This window comes from Zonotrichia albicollis, chromosome 5 (genome assembly GCF_047830755.1).
Source record: "Zonotrichia albicollis isolate bZonAlb1 chromosome 5, bZonAlb1.hap1, whole genome shotgun sequence".
NCBI classification, from domain to species: Eukaryota; Metazoa; Chordata; class Aves; order Passeriformes; family Passerellidae; genus Zonotrichia; species Zonotrichia albicollis.
This window is the reverse complement of record NC_133823.1, coordinates 2,470,691-2,482,982: the sequence shown is the minus strand read 5'-3', so window position 1 is coordinate 2,482,982 and position 12,292 is coordinate 2,470,691. Positions and strand designations below refer to the sequence as shown.

Genomic DNA, 12,292 nt, shown 5'->3' with positions numbered 1-12,292 from the left:
TCTCCAAGAAACTCACTTCACACCCAATCAAATGCTTCAAAACCAGAGAGGATTTCCACTCTTGGTTAAAAAATACAAAACAACAACAGCCTAGGAGGAAGCCCATGCAGCCTGTACATTATGTGGCTCATAAATGCTTCAGCAAGGTAAACACACCAGCAAAAACAGACACAGTACCAAAAATATTCCTAACAAAGGCAAGAGGGGCCTGTGAGAAGTGAGCAGTGAAGGAAGGAGCATATGGCAGCTGTAGGAAGGCTGATGCATGTTTCTGTGGCATTCACTGAGATGCCATTTACTTCTTTCTTTCTCCAGCTTTCTGCAGCTCCCGAGGTGCTGCTGAAATCACCATTGTCAGGGAATTTAATGGGTAACTCCCTGGTCCTGCAAAGCTTTAATTATCCTGTAACTCCCCAGCTTGCTGGTGAAACGCAGCGAGCCCAGGGCTGCTGAGCTGCTGTGCTCAGGTGTCCAGCAAGGAGGAAAGCTTCACCCTGATGGCAGAAAGCAATGCCTGAGCTACATCTCATCACACCAGCTCACTAAATTGGTTTGTGAAGGGTGCTCCAGAGCACAGCAACTGCTGTAGGTGGGGACAGTGCTGCTGAAGGGTCCCAGCCCTCAGCAGCTCTTTGTCATGTGGGATTCCATGCAAAAATCCAAAGGTACAGCAGAGCCTGTCCCTACACCACGGGCAGCATGGAGGATCCGCAGCACGCTCATGGAAATGTTTCATGGCTCTTTTACAGAGGGAAATGAGGCATTGAACTGGAGCACAGGTTCAGCTCTGGACTTGGGGGCTGCTCTGCCATTGCTCAGAGCCCTCCTGACCCCCAGAGATGCTGCAGAGCTGTGGTGTGCCCTGGCCTCCCAGAGGGAGATGTGCTGCTGTGGGGACAGCCTTGCTCACAGATCCCCGGTGAGCAGGTGTCCGTCCGGCTGTCTGTCTCTGCCTGGACACGGGCAGGATGGCTCTGGGACAGCCCATGCTTCAAAGGACGAGTCTGCACTCTTCAGATTTTCAGTCTTCAGATTGTTTATTATTTCTTATCTGTAGAATTTTCTTTCTGCCCAACAGAGGTCTGACCAGCAAGGCAGCCAAGGGCACTCTGCCCTCCCACTGGGCAGTCATCTCTTTTTATACTAAAAACTATGTACATCATATTTACCTTTATTTCCCAATACCTTTCACCCATATTACCAAGTGCACCTTCACCATGGACCAATCCCAAAGTGCCAACAGAAAATGGATGACAAGAAGAAGAAAGAAGGACAAGACACGCCCTGATCCCTCCATCTTGTCTCCATAACCCCCTGTACCAAAACCCTAAAATCTGTATTTCACTCTGTAAATACATCATTCTTACACCACTCATTCCCAAGTGACTCTCATGTCCTCAAACAGGTGGCACGTCCCTCAAAGGGTCAAAGTCAAGCCACCAGGTGCTTTTGGCAACATTCCAAGATCTCCAAGCCCCACAAGGGTTGTCTTGGTAACTCTGGACATCCAGAGTGATGTGCTGAGTTCCCACAAGCAGGTGCCCAGTGCTCACCTGCACACACCTGACCTGCAGACATCCTCACAGCACGGGGTGATGGACACCTGAGCCCTCTTCTCTGAGGTAAAAAGTCTCCGCAGCTTGGAAATGCTGCTGGAGAAGAAGGAGTTGTAAAAGCCAAAAAAGCCCCCACACAATGAAGTCACCCCTGCCTTGCCCTTCTGCTTGCAGAGGAAAAGAATAGCTGGAAATATTCAGCCTGGAAATGACAGACTGGCTGGAGTGCTCAGACAACGAGCTAAACTCCCTCCTGCAAACCAGCCAAGACGGGAACAAAAGAAAAATCTTACTCTTATGAAATTAAGACACCAAGGACAAATTTGTTTTTCCATTCTGCCACATTCTCCTGAGCCAAACTGCCTCCTAAGATCATTTCTTTCCATTCCCTTTGGCACATAATAACCTGCCAACTGAGGAGCAAACTGAAATGCAAAGGAGCAGCACAGATGTGAAGCCAAAGCAGTGGGAAAGAGTGAAACAGCAGGAGCTGTGCTGGCCAAGGCTGATGGAGCCAGCAGGGTCCATTCCTCAGCACGGCCCCACCAGGCAGCACCAGAGGGGCACAAAGCACCAGCCACGCTCTCATCTTTGCTCCCCCTTGTATTTTTGCTCTTTAAGTAAAACATCACTAAAAGTAGATTCAAAATAGATAGGAGGAAGAAATTTTTTACAGCAAGGATGCCCAGAGAAGCTGTGGCTGCCCCATCCCTGGGAGTGCTCAAAGCCAGGGTGCATGGAGCTCTGAACAAGCTGCTCCGGTTGCCTGTGTCCCTGCTCAGTGCAGGGTTGGGTTCAATGACCCCTAAAGGCCCCTGCCAACCCAAACCACACTATGGTTCTGTAATTTCAGAACCTGAGCTTTAAATTCATCAAGCATAGAATCTAAGTTAGTAGCAAAGGTCTTTCTAAAAGAACATCATTAGCTGCTTTGTTTTCACCTGATACCATGAATTTTTAGCTGAGTTTGTAATTGCTTGTTGGGACAATATTTTTCAGTGCCAAATTCAAAGGAATAGGCAGCCCAATGAGAACTCAAGCATAGAAAATGGAAATAATTCAGCTTCCTCATATTGCCCCATGAACTCAGGGTGCAGCTCCCTGATTTACACAAACCTCTGGCTCCTTTGCAGGACAAGACAAGCCAGGACCACAAGCCAGCTGCTTTCTGCTTTTGTTTCACTGTTTTAGCCAGGTAGTGAAGCTCCCACAAATATAAACCTCATGCAGGGACACCTGCCCTCTCCAGAGCCTCTTCCTCCATGAAAAATGGGGGAAGCCTAAATTACCCAGCTTATCCTGAATAAATTCCTTACATCCCATATGCAGGGCTGGTCCTGGGAGCGGGAGCAACGACTGGAGCTCCACATACAAAGCTGGAAATCAAGCTCAGATCAGCAGCCTTGTGTGGCCAGCAGGAAAAATCCCCTTGGGAATTATGTCTGCATGATAAGGAATTATAACACAGAGCAGAGACAGGGAAGCACACACAGCCACCAGCCCACGGCTCAGCCCTTTGGAGAGCCCAGCAGGTGAATCCCAGCCCTGCTCTGTGGTGCTTGTGAGGGGCTCCAGGACAGGGGAAGAGATGAATCTGAAGGCTGATATATTAATATTATATTTATATTATGTTATGTTATATTATATATTATGTTATACTATATTATGTTATATTATATATTGTTATACTATATTATATTATATTATATTATATTATATTATATTATATTATATTATATTATAGTATATTATATTATATTATATTATATTATATTATAGTATATATGATATACTATATATACTATATAGTATATATAATATATAGTATATATATACTATATACTATATACTATATCTAGTATATAGTATATATTATATATATAGTATATATATACACTATATATACACACTATATATATACTATAGTATATATTATATTATATTATATTATATTATATTATATTATATTATATTATATTATATTATATTATATTATATTATATTATATTATATTATATTATATTATATTATATTATATCATATCATAAAACTATACTAAACTATAAAGGATACATCAGAAGGCTTCACAAGAATGAATAATAAAAACCTGTGACTCCTGCCAGAGTCCTGACACAGCTGGCTGGGATTGGCCATTAATTAAAAACAATTCACATGGAACCAATCAAACATTCACCTGTGGGTAAACAATGTCCCAGCCACATTCCAAAGCAGCAAACACAGGGGCAGCAATCAGATAATTATTGCTTTCATTCCTCTCTGAGATTTCTCAGCTTCCCAGGAGGAAATCCTGGGCAAAGAGGATTTTTCAGAGAATCCCACAGTGACATTGCTCAGGGGAAAAGGACATTTGTGCTCCTGTGCTCCCAGCCGTTCCTCACCTGAAGGGCATCACCAGGCAGGCCACCAGGAAATCAGCCATGGCCAGGGACATGATGAACATGTAGGTGACCGTGCGCAGCCTCTTCTCCACCACGGGGCACAGGAACACCACGGTGTTCCCCAGCAGGGTCACCACGTCGATGAGGGTGAGGACGAGCCCCACGAGCACCTCCTGGAGCCCAACCCCTCCCCGTGCCAAGGAGGAGGCAGCAGAGGAGAAATTGGAGAGCCAGGATCCGTTCCTGTCCGTCAGCATCTTCCCGCTGCTAAAATCTAAAAATCTAAAAGGGCAGAAGCACAATTACCTCAATGATGGTTTGTAGGTGTGGGAAAGGGAGGATGGAAATAATATTTGCGCTTCATTTTCTCCAGGAAAAATCCACACACCCTGCTGTGGCCGTGTCCTGGGTTAGCAGCCCATTAGAAGTGTCAGAAATCCTGAGGGTGAGATAAATGTGAAGCATTGACTGAAGTCCTTCACAGCAATTAAAAGCCCTCCTGTGAATGAAAATGCATCATCAGATGAAGCATGAGACCAGGAAAAAAAAAATAGAAATGTACTGAGAGCAGAGAGAGGGAAAGAAAACAAATGAAATCAAAAATTAAAGCAGCTGGGCTAAATCCCACTGAACAGCATGCCAAGTCCACATAATGTGGGGGCTGGAACTAAATGATCTTTAAAGTCCTTTCCAATCTAAACCATTCTGTGTCTCTGTATTCTCATTTCCATCTTTGCCACCCCCAGAGCAGCTGGGGCTGCTTGCCCAGCCCCACTGCTCAGTCTGTGCCATGCCCTGGGTTGTCCTGGTGCTTTTCCACACTCTGAATTTTGGGGTTTTTTTAGTGCCACAGTGGGCAGCTCCATCCTCCAGCCTGAATGGCCGAGCAGGGCTGCCAGCAGCTCCACAGGGAGGAGAATTGTGGAATCACAGAATGATTTGGGCTGGAGGATTGTCACATTGAGGTGTCTCAGGTGCAGCCCTGACCCCACAGTCAGGTTCCCTCTGTGCCCAGATGGGAGGTGATGCTCCCAATTCCTTAATCCCCCTTAATGGGGATTTTTCTGTTGAGGAAATCCACGTTTGTGTCCACAGCTCAGTTCCCAGACTCTACCAAGTAGGTGGGAATGATGCCCTGCAAAAACTCCAGCAGTTCAAAGCTCACTGGTGTAGCTGAGGGAACACAAAGACAAAACTTGTGGGGAAAAGCGAGTTACAGAAATATTTCCTGATGAAAAATTGCTATATTTGAATATCATCACTTCTCCTGTGACCAGGATCTGCTTCCACAGGACCCTCAGGTGAATCCCACATCTCTGAGTGCAGTGTGAGGGTGGGCCTGGATAACATCCCCGTAGCCCAACTTGCCTCATCTCACAGGGACCAAACTTTGTCTTAGGAGGGGTGTAAGAACAAGGCAACAAATTGTTCCCAACATCTCTCTGTCCTTCCTGCAGCCTTTGGTCCAGAATTACCTCTTAAGATGGTTTCAATGATTTCTGAATCATGAAATTGTCCTGCTTCCCCTCTGGCCCAGCAACCTTTTAGCATCCATCATCTCCTGTGGTAACAACTTCCACAGCTCAGCTCTGCACCCTGCCAAGAAACCTCTTTGTGTGGGAATCCATGAAATCAGAGGGTTTTCCTTTCAGAGGAAAGCTGCAAAAGGCAGCCTCAGACACTGCAGAACTGTGATTAGAGTTATGCAGCAGCCATGAGATTGGTCAGCAGAAAAATTATGTAAGAAGTAGAAAAGTAAGGACAATTAGAACAATGTTCTGTGTATTAGTGCTTGTCTAGAATAACTCCCCAAGCTGCAGAAAAGTTTATTTAGTTTATCTAGTGAGATATTAGGAAGTTCTAAGCTTGATAACGGAGCTCTGTGCATTGTGTTTGAAGGCTCACAAGCAGGTATTGTATTTGAAATAAGCCAGCATTGTTTTAACAAAGGTACCTGTGCTTATAGTGGTTGGGGTAAATCTACTGTCAATGTGCTTCTGCTTTGTGTGATTGGTCATTAAGCTTTTAAAGTGAGTCTGTAAATATCACCATTTCATTATTCACAATCTCTAGAACCCAACATATCCCAAACCCTATCCCTGTGAAGAGCATCCCTGACCTCACTGTGAAAAATGCATATTTTATTATTGGCTTTTCACAAATATTAAAATGAATATTATATGTGTTGTGTTAGAAAGTTATGCTGTATTAAGAAGTGTGTTAAATATAGTTTTAGGTTATAACAAAATGTTAAAATAGAAACTATGCTATATAAGAAACTTTTTTTTAAGAAAGGACTCGCACTGAGATAGCAGCCACAGGATACCTGAATCTTTCAGAGAAAAAGGAATTTACTGTGAAAAAGGAATTTATTGCTCCATTATCAGAAGAAACAAACTTCTTCCTGCCTCACTCAGCCCTGAAGATGCCATCAGGGTTCAGAGGAAGAAGCTGACACCAGACAGAATCCTGTGTTTGAATGGGATTTATGCATCATGTATGAGATGTATGAATATGCAACAGGCAATTTGAGGGTTAATCCTCTGTTAATGTGGGTCCGTTTTCAGGCTTATTTTGCCCAGAAGGAGCTACCTGGACTGTCTGTAACTCTTTGTTCTTATTGTCTCATATTGCCCCAAATTCTGATTGTCCAAATTATGATTACTCTAATTATATTACTATTTTTATAACCATTTTACTACTATTAAACTTTTAAGATTTTAAAAACGAGTGATTGGCGTTTTTCACACTCACCATGCACTTACCCCTCCTGCATGTCGCCTTTCAGACAAGTATTTTAATGTGGGAAATGGATTTGTAGATCTCTAAAAATCCATTTCCCACATTTTTTCCACACAGGGAACTTTCTTCTTAATTCAGGGCTATTATATTTCCTTAAAAGCCCCCACCGTGAGGGATTATATTGAAAACCTTCCAGAATTCCTACACCACCCAGGTGTTTCTTTTCCACCTGCTGAGCTCTTCCAAGCATTCCTACACAACTGTGAGGCCGGGCTGCATTTTCTGAAAGCAACAGTGCCCTTGTTCTTGGATGTAATTATGTGCTCATGCACCAACTCATCCTTCAAAATCCTCAGCTCCATCCCCTGGCTTCTGTTTATATGCTGGATTTAGTGGTTTCTCTTCTTTCAAGTAAAAAATAAGAAAATTGAAAAACAAAATTAAGGGAAGACTCAAGCTGTCTGGAAAAGAAAAAATAAAGAAGGAAAGCTCTTTCTCACTGGAGCTGGAGCCACTGGCTGAGACCTGAAGCTCTCCTGCTCCTCCAGCACTGAGAACAATCAGGTTTTTGGATTTTTGGACATCATCTCAGGCAGCCCCCTGGGCCAGCACTGCTCAAAGTCTGCAGGGTGTCTTAAGTACCTCAGTCCTAATGAAAATGTTCCTTGGACACCATTCCACATCCTGGTAACACCCCATCAAAATAAAATAAAATAAAAAATCCAGTCTCCAGCTCTCCCATAATTGCCAGGAGAGGGGATAATGTGTGCCATTCTTCCTAACTGCTCAGCTCCTATGGAACAGTTGGGTTTCAATGCAGTTTCCTGGCAGAACGGATTGTTCAGGAACTGTTCTCCTTCCTGTGCGTTCCACACAGACAGCTCGGGGACTGCGGGATGGGAAATGCACATGGACACAAGCGGGAAATGCACATGGACAGGGATGGGAAATGCACAGGGACAGGGGTGGGAAATCCACATGGACATCAGTGGGAAATGCACATGGACAGGGATGGAAAATCAACAGGGACAGGGGTGGGAAATCCACATGGACACTGTTGGGAAATTCACATGGACATCAGTGGGAAATCCACATGGACAGGGGTGGGGAATGCACAGGGATATGGGATGGGAAATGCACATGGACACAACTGGGAAATCCACAGGGACAGGGGTGGGAAATCCATATGGACACAGGGATGGGAAATCCATATGGACAGGGGTGGGAAATCAACAGGGACAGGGGTGGGAAATCAACAGGGACACAAGCGGGAAATCCACATGAACATGAGTGGGAAATCCACAGGGACAAGGGTGGGGAATGCACATGGACAGAGGTGGGAAATCTACATGGACAGAGGTGGGAAATCCACATGGACACTGTTGGGAAATCCATATGGACATGAGTGGGAAATCCACAGGGACACAGGTGGGAAATCCTCAGGGACACTGTTGGGAAATCCGCATGGACAGGGGTGGGAAATCCACAGGGAAATGGGTGGGAAATCCACATGGACATGAGTGGGAAATCCACAGGGAAATGGATGGGAAATCCACATGGACATGAGTGGGAAATCCACAGGGGACAGGGGTGGGAAATGCACAGGGACAGGGATAGGAAATCCACAGGGACAGGGAGGGAAATCCAAAGGGAAATGGGTGGGAAACCCACGTGGACACAGCTCATGGCTACACGGGAGCCAGGCTCCAGAACCTGCCTCTCCAAGGGCCATTCCCTGCTCCACAACCATCTTCCATCTCATCTCCCACACCTGCTGGTCTCCTCACACCTCTGGCACCTCGACAAGATCTGGAAAATGCCCTCTGACCCCACCTGGAGTTGACCCTAACCAGTTCAAACGCTTGAGCACCACCCCATGAACCAAAAGTTCTCCCAGGAGAGCATGCAGCATTAACATGAACAGCAATACATCAGGTTTGATGAAAAATCAGTGTTTAAAAAAAAACCAAACAAACTATGTCAAAAATTAAAGTTTAAAACATTTGGTCTTCAGGTTTTAAAAATGACTGTCAAATTTTTGTTCATGGGTAGGTGAGAATGATAGATGAGAATTCTGGATTAATTATTTGGGGTTTTTTAGATGTAACATCGAGACAAGAAGGTTTTGAAGTCACACCTTCCTGCAAAGAATGACTGCTCCCACACGGTCATTAAGTTTGTATCAGCCTTAGAATGGCTCTAATTAAAGCAGATCATTACTCACAGTGCTCTGTGAACACACACCACTCTCAAACTTGGAGCAGAATTAGTGCACGGTTATTAGAACTCCTCTTTGCCAGCTCTTTGTGCTCCTCAAGCACCATCTCAGCCTGGGTTAAAGGTCTGCTCCAGTGAAAAACTCACAGCAGCATTGTCCGTAATGCAGGACACATCCAGGAGTGTGGCAGTGCACAAAACCACCAGACAGATGTGCTCACACTCACAAAACCCCAGAGAAACTCTCTTTTGTCATTTTTTTTTTTCTTTTTATCAAAGGCTGAGGGATTGGAAATAAGGCTGCCTTTATTTGACATCCATGTCTCCAACTATAAAACCAAGAGATGACGGATTCTTGAAACTTCATGTTGGAACCTTGAACTTTAATTCAGGGTTCCTGCTGCTCCTGATCCCTTTTAAAAATCCCCTGTCAGAGTCCCTGGAATCTCATCCCCAGTCCCTGTCAGAGCCAAGCAGCCCAAGGTGGGTGTCTGGATCCTTTTGCCTCTGACTGAGAATCCAACCTTTATCCAAAGTGTGCTAAATAAAAAAGTTAACTAAAAAAATGCTGCTCTCAAACTGCCTGGAGAATTGTCATCACAGGGAACCCATCTTAACCTCTTTGTAGAAATTATTGGGACAAATCAGGAAATGCCATCTTTCCCCACTTCCTCAGCTTAAAATATTGGAGCTCTTAAATACTCCTGAGAGCTGCAGCAGCCCCTGGGGTTACACTGCTGAGATAGCCCAGACTCTTTCTACAACATCATTCAGTCTTTGCTGTAAGAGAAACCTTAAACCAAAGGGATAAATGCCCAGTTGTACCATGATGTGGGATCTTCCCAGTTTTCCTGGGAATCTCAGATGCTTTAGAGTTTTCACTGGTCTTTTTGTTGTTTTGGGTTTTTTGGTTTCGGTTTTTGGGGGGTTTCTTGTGGGGTTTTTTTGTTTGTTTGTTTTGGGTTTGTTTGTTTGTTTTTTGTTTTTTTTTATATTATGGGTTTACTTCCTTTCAAAAAACTGATGGATTGGATTCTGCTCTGAGGCTGCCTGAGCAAAACAACTCCTCCATTTCTGTTCCCCTTCGATATCCAGAAAGTTTGACCTAATGTATTCAGCAGACAAATCCCAAGCTAAAGGTTAATTTCATCAGTGAAAGGCATATTTTGATGGTAAGAGAGGGAAAAAAAACCCAACCCAACTCTGCAATCTCAAGGCTGACTGCACTTTAAAATCTTAGAGCAATGATGAAAACTGGAAATATATCAGTGGGAATTATTTTCTGCCAGGCTCTGCTGCTCTGCTGGATCAGGCGCAAACCAGCAGGGAGCAATGCCTGCCCCAGGACCTCACACACCTTTCCCTCCTCCTCCTCCTCCTCCTCCTCCTCCTCCTCCTCCTCCTCCTCCTCCTCCTCCTCCTCTTCCCCATGGGAGAACCGCAGCGCTCGGTGATTGCTGAGCAGCGCCAGCGGTTTGTCCAGCTGTGGGTGGTGATGAAGGAGGGGAAATGCCTGGGGATGCTTCCACCAGAGCAGCCGTGAGCCTCTGCACTGACCCTCCTTCCCTCTGTCCAGCTTTCCCCTCGGAAGGACAGCTTTTCCCAGGGCACCATTTCTTTCCACCCCCAAACCCGCGCTCCTGCAGCCTCTCGGAGAGCCGCGGGGTTGGGAAACCACAATAAACCACCATAAACCACAATAAACCACAATAAACCACAATAAACCACAATCTTCTTACCTCGGGAAGTGTCGGCTGAAGCAGCCCAGCAGTGTCCCCAGCCCGGAGCGTGCTGTCCCTGTGGCCAGCCCGGATCCCTCCCCACGGAGCTGCTCCCAAACTGGCTGCGTGGGGATGGATGGTGATTCCTGCCCCGCAGCGGGATAAAATCCTCATCCACAGCCGGCACAGCGTTTGGGATCACCCGCGGCAGACGGGACCGCTCCTGCACAGCCACGGCAGGTCTGCCTGCCCCGGGGAGACATCGCAGCAATAAAACTCGAGGCGAGGTCAAACCCGCACTGCCAACACGGGGGTGCTCATCGTGCTCATCGGGAACTGAGCCGGGGTGCCAAAACCCCAAACCCTGGGGTGCCAAAACCCCAAACCCTGAGGTGCCAAAACCCCAAACCCTGGGGTGCCAAAACCCCAAACCTTGGGGTGTCAAAACCCAAACCCTGGGCAGACAAACCCCTCACCCTCTGAGGAGCAAAACCCCAAACTCCTGGAGTGTAAAAAGCCCAACCCCTTAGATACAAAACTCCCAACCCCCGGGATGCAAAAGCACCAAAACCTTGAGTGCAAAAGCACCAAACCCTTGAGTACACAGACACCACTGCCGGGGTGCAAATCCACAGCCCCGGGTGCCAAATCCACCCTTCCTGGAGTCAAACCTCTTGGGGCAAAGCCCCAGGGCAGCAAAACCCCGGCCCCATGTAGGGCAAAACGGCGAGGATGCCGCGGAGCATCAGCCCGGGGCAGCGGGGCTGGGGTCCTGCCCACGGAGGGGATCTTGGTGGAGGTGGGGAAGAAGAGGGGGGAACCCTTCCCGAGGGGAGACCGTGTTCGAAGGGGGGTCCTTGGGGCAGAGGGCTCAGGACGTGCCTGGGGTGGCCACAATAGAGGGGGTCCCACCCAGAGCGGGGAGCGGCAGCGGCAGCCCTGGCCGGGGAAGGGAGTCAGGATCTGCCCGGGGATGGGGATGAGGATGGGGATGAGGATGGGGATGAGGATGGGGATGGGGATGGGATGGGGATGGGGATGAGGATGAGGTTGGGGATGGGGATGAGGATGGGGATTCCGCCGGCAGCACTTACCGAGGCAGGCGGAGGAGCCGCCCCCTCTCTCCTCCGCCCCGCAGCGCCCGCTCCTCCCGCTCCAGCCGGGAATCCTTCCCTTCCTTCGGGAGACGGGGCTCCGGCCGGGAATTCTTCCTCCTTCCCTCCGGGAATCCTTCCTGCTTCCCCCTTGGAAGTGGGGCTCCAGCCGGGAATCCTTCCCTTCCCTCCGGGAGATGGGGCTCCAGCCGGGAATCCTTCCCTTCCTTCGGGAGATGGGGCTCCAGCCGGGAATCCTTCCTCCTTCCCTTCGGGAAACGCTGCTCTCTGCTCTCCCGCTTCCAAACCAGCCCTCCCCACTCCCCCTCGGCAGCCGCGGGTGACCCGATGCATGAAAACAACAATAATAATAATAAAACATAAGAGGCGTTCCGTGGGTTTGGCTCCCCTGTTGCCAAACAGGGTGGTTTGCTCACAAACTAAACGGGAAAAATCCGAAAAATCCCGGGCTGGGAAAAGAAACAGTGACGCGAGGTTGGTGAGATGTCACCTGGCCAGCCCTGCTGTGCCACTTCTCAAGGATGGGAGGGTTGGGATGGATT

General features: G+C 47.2%; 1 protein-coding gene across 4 annotated transcripts in view; it reads right to left on the bottom strand.

Moving 5' to 3' along the window:
* LOC102060698 (histamine H2 receptor) overlaps window positions 1-12,292 on the bottom strand; it is a 27,985-nt gene extending 15,693 nt beyond the window's left edge. For 2 of the 4 annotated variants that reach the window (XM_074540535.1, XM_074540534.1), the window contains exons 1-3: window positions 11,730-12,292; window positions 10,654-10,881; window positions 3,956-4,229 (exon numbers count right to left, since the gene is read on the bottom strand). In XM_074540535.1, coding sequence (XP_074396636.1) covers window positions 3,956-4,229; window positions 10,654-10,881; window positions 11,730-12,111 — 884 coding nt within the window. In that variant the 5' untranslated portion in view covers window positions 12,112-12,292. Of the gene's footprint in view, window positions 1-3,955; window positions 4,238-4,343; window positions 4,455-10,653; window positions 10,882-11,729 lie in introns of those variants that run through there. The other 2 variants (XM_074540537.1, XM_074540536.1) reach the window with 2 other exon arrangements.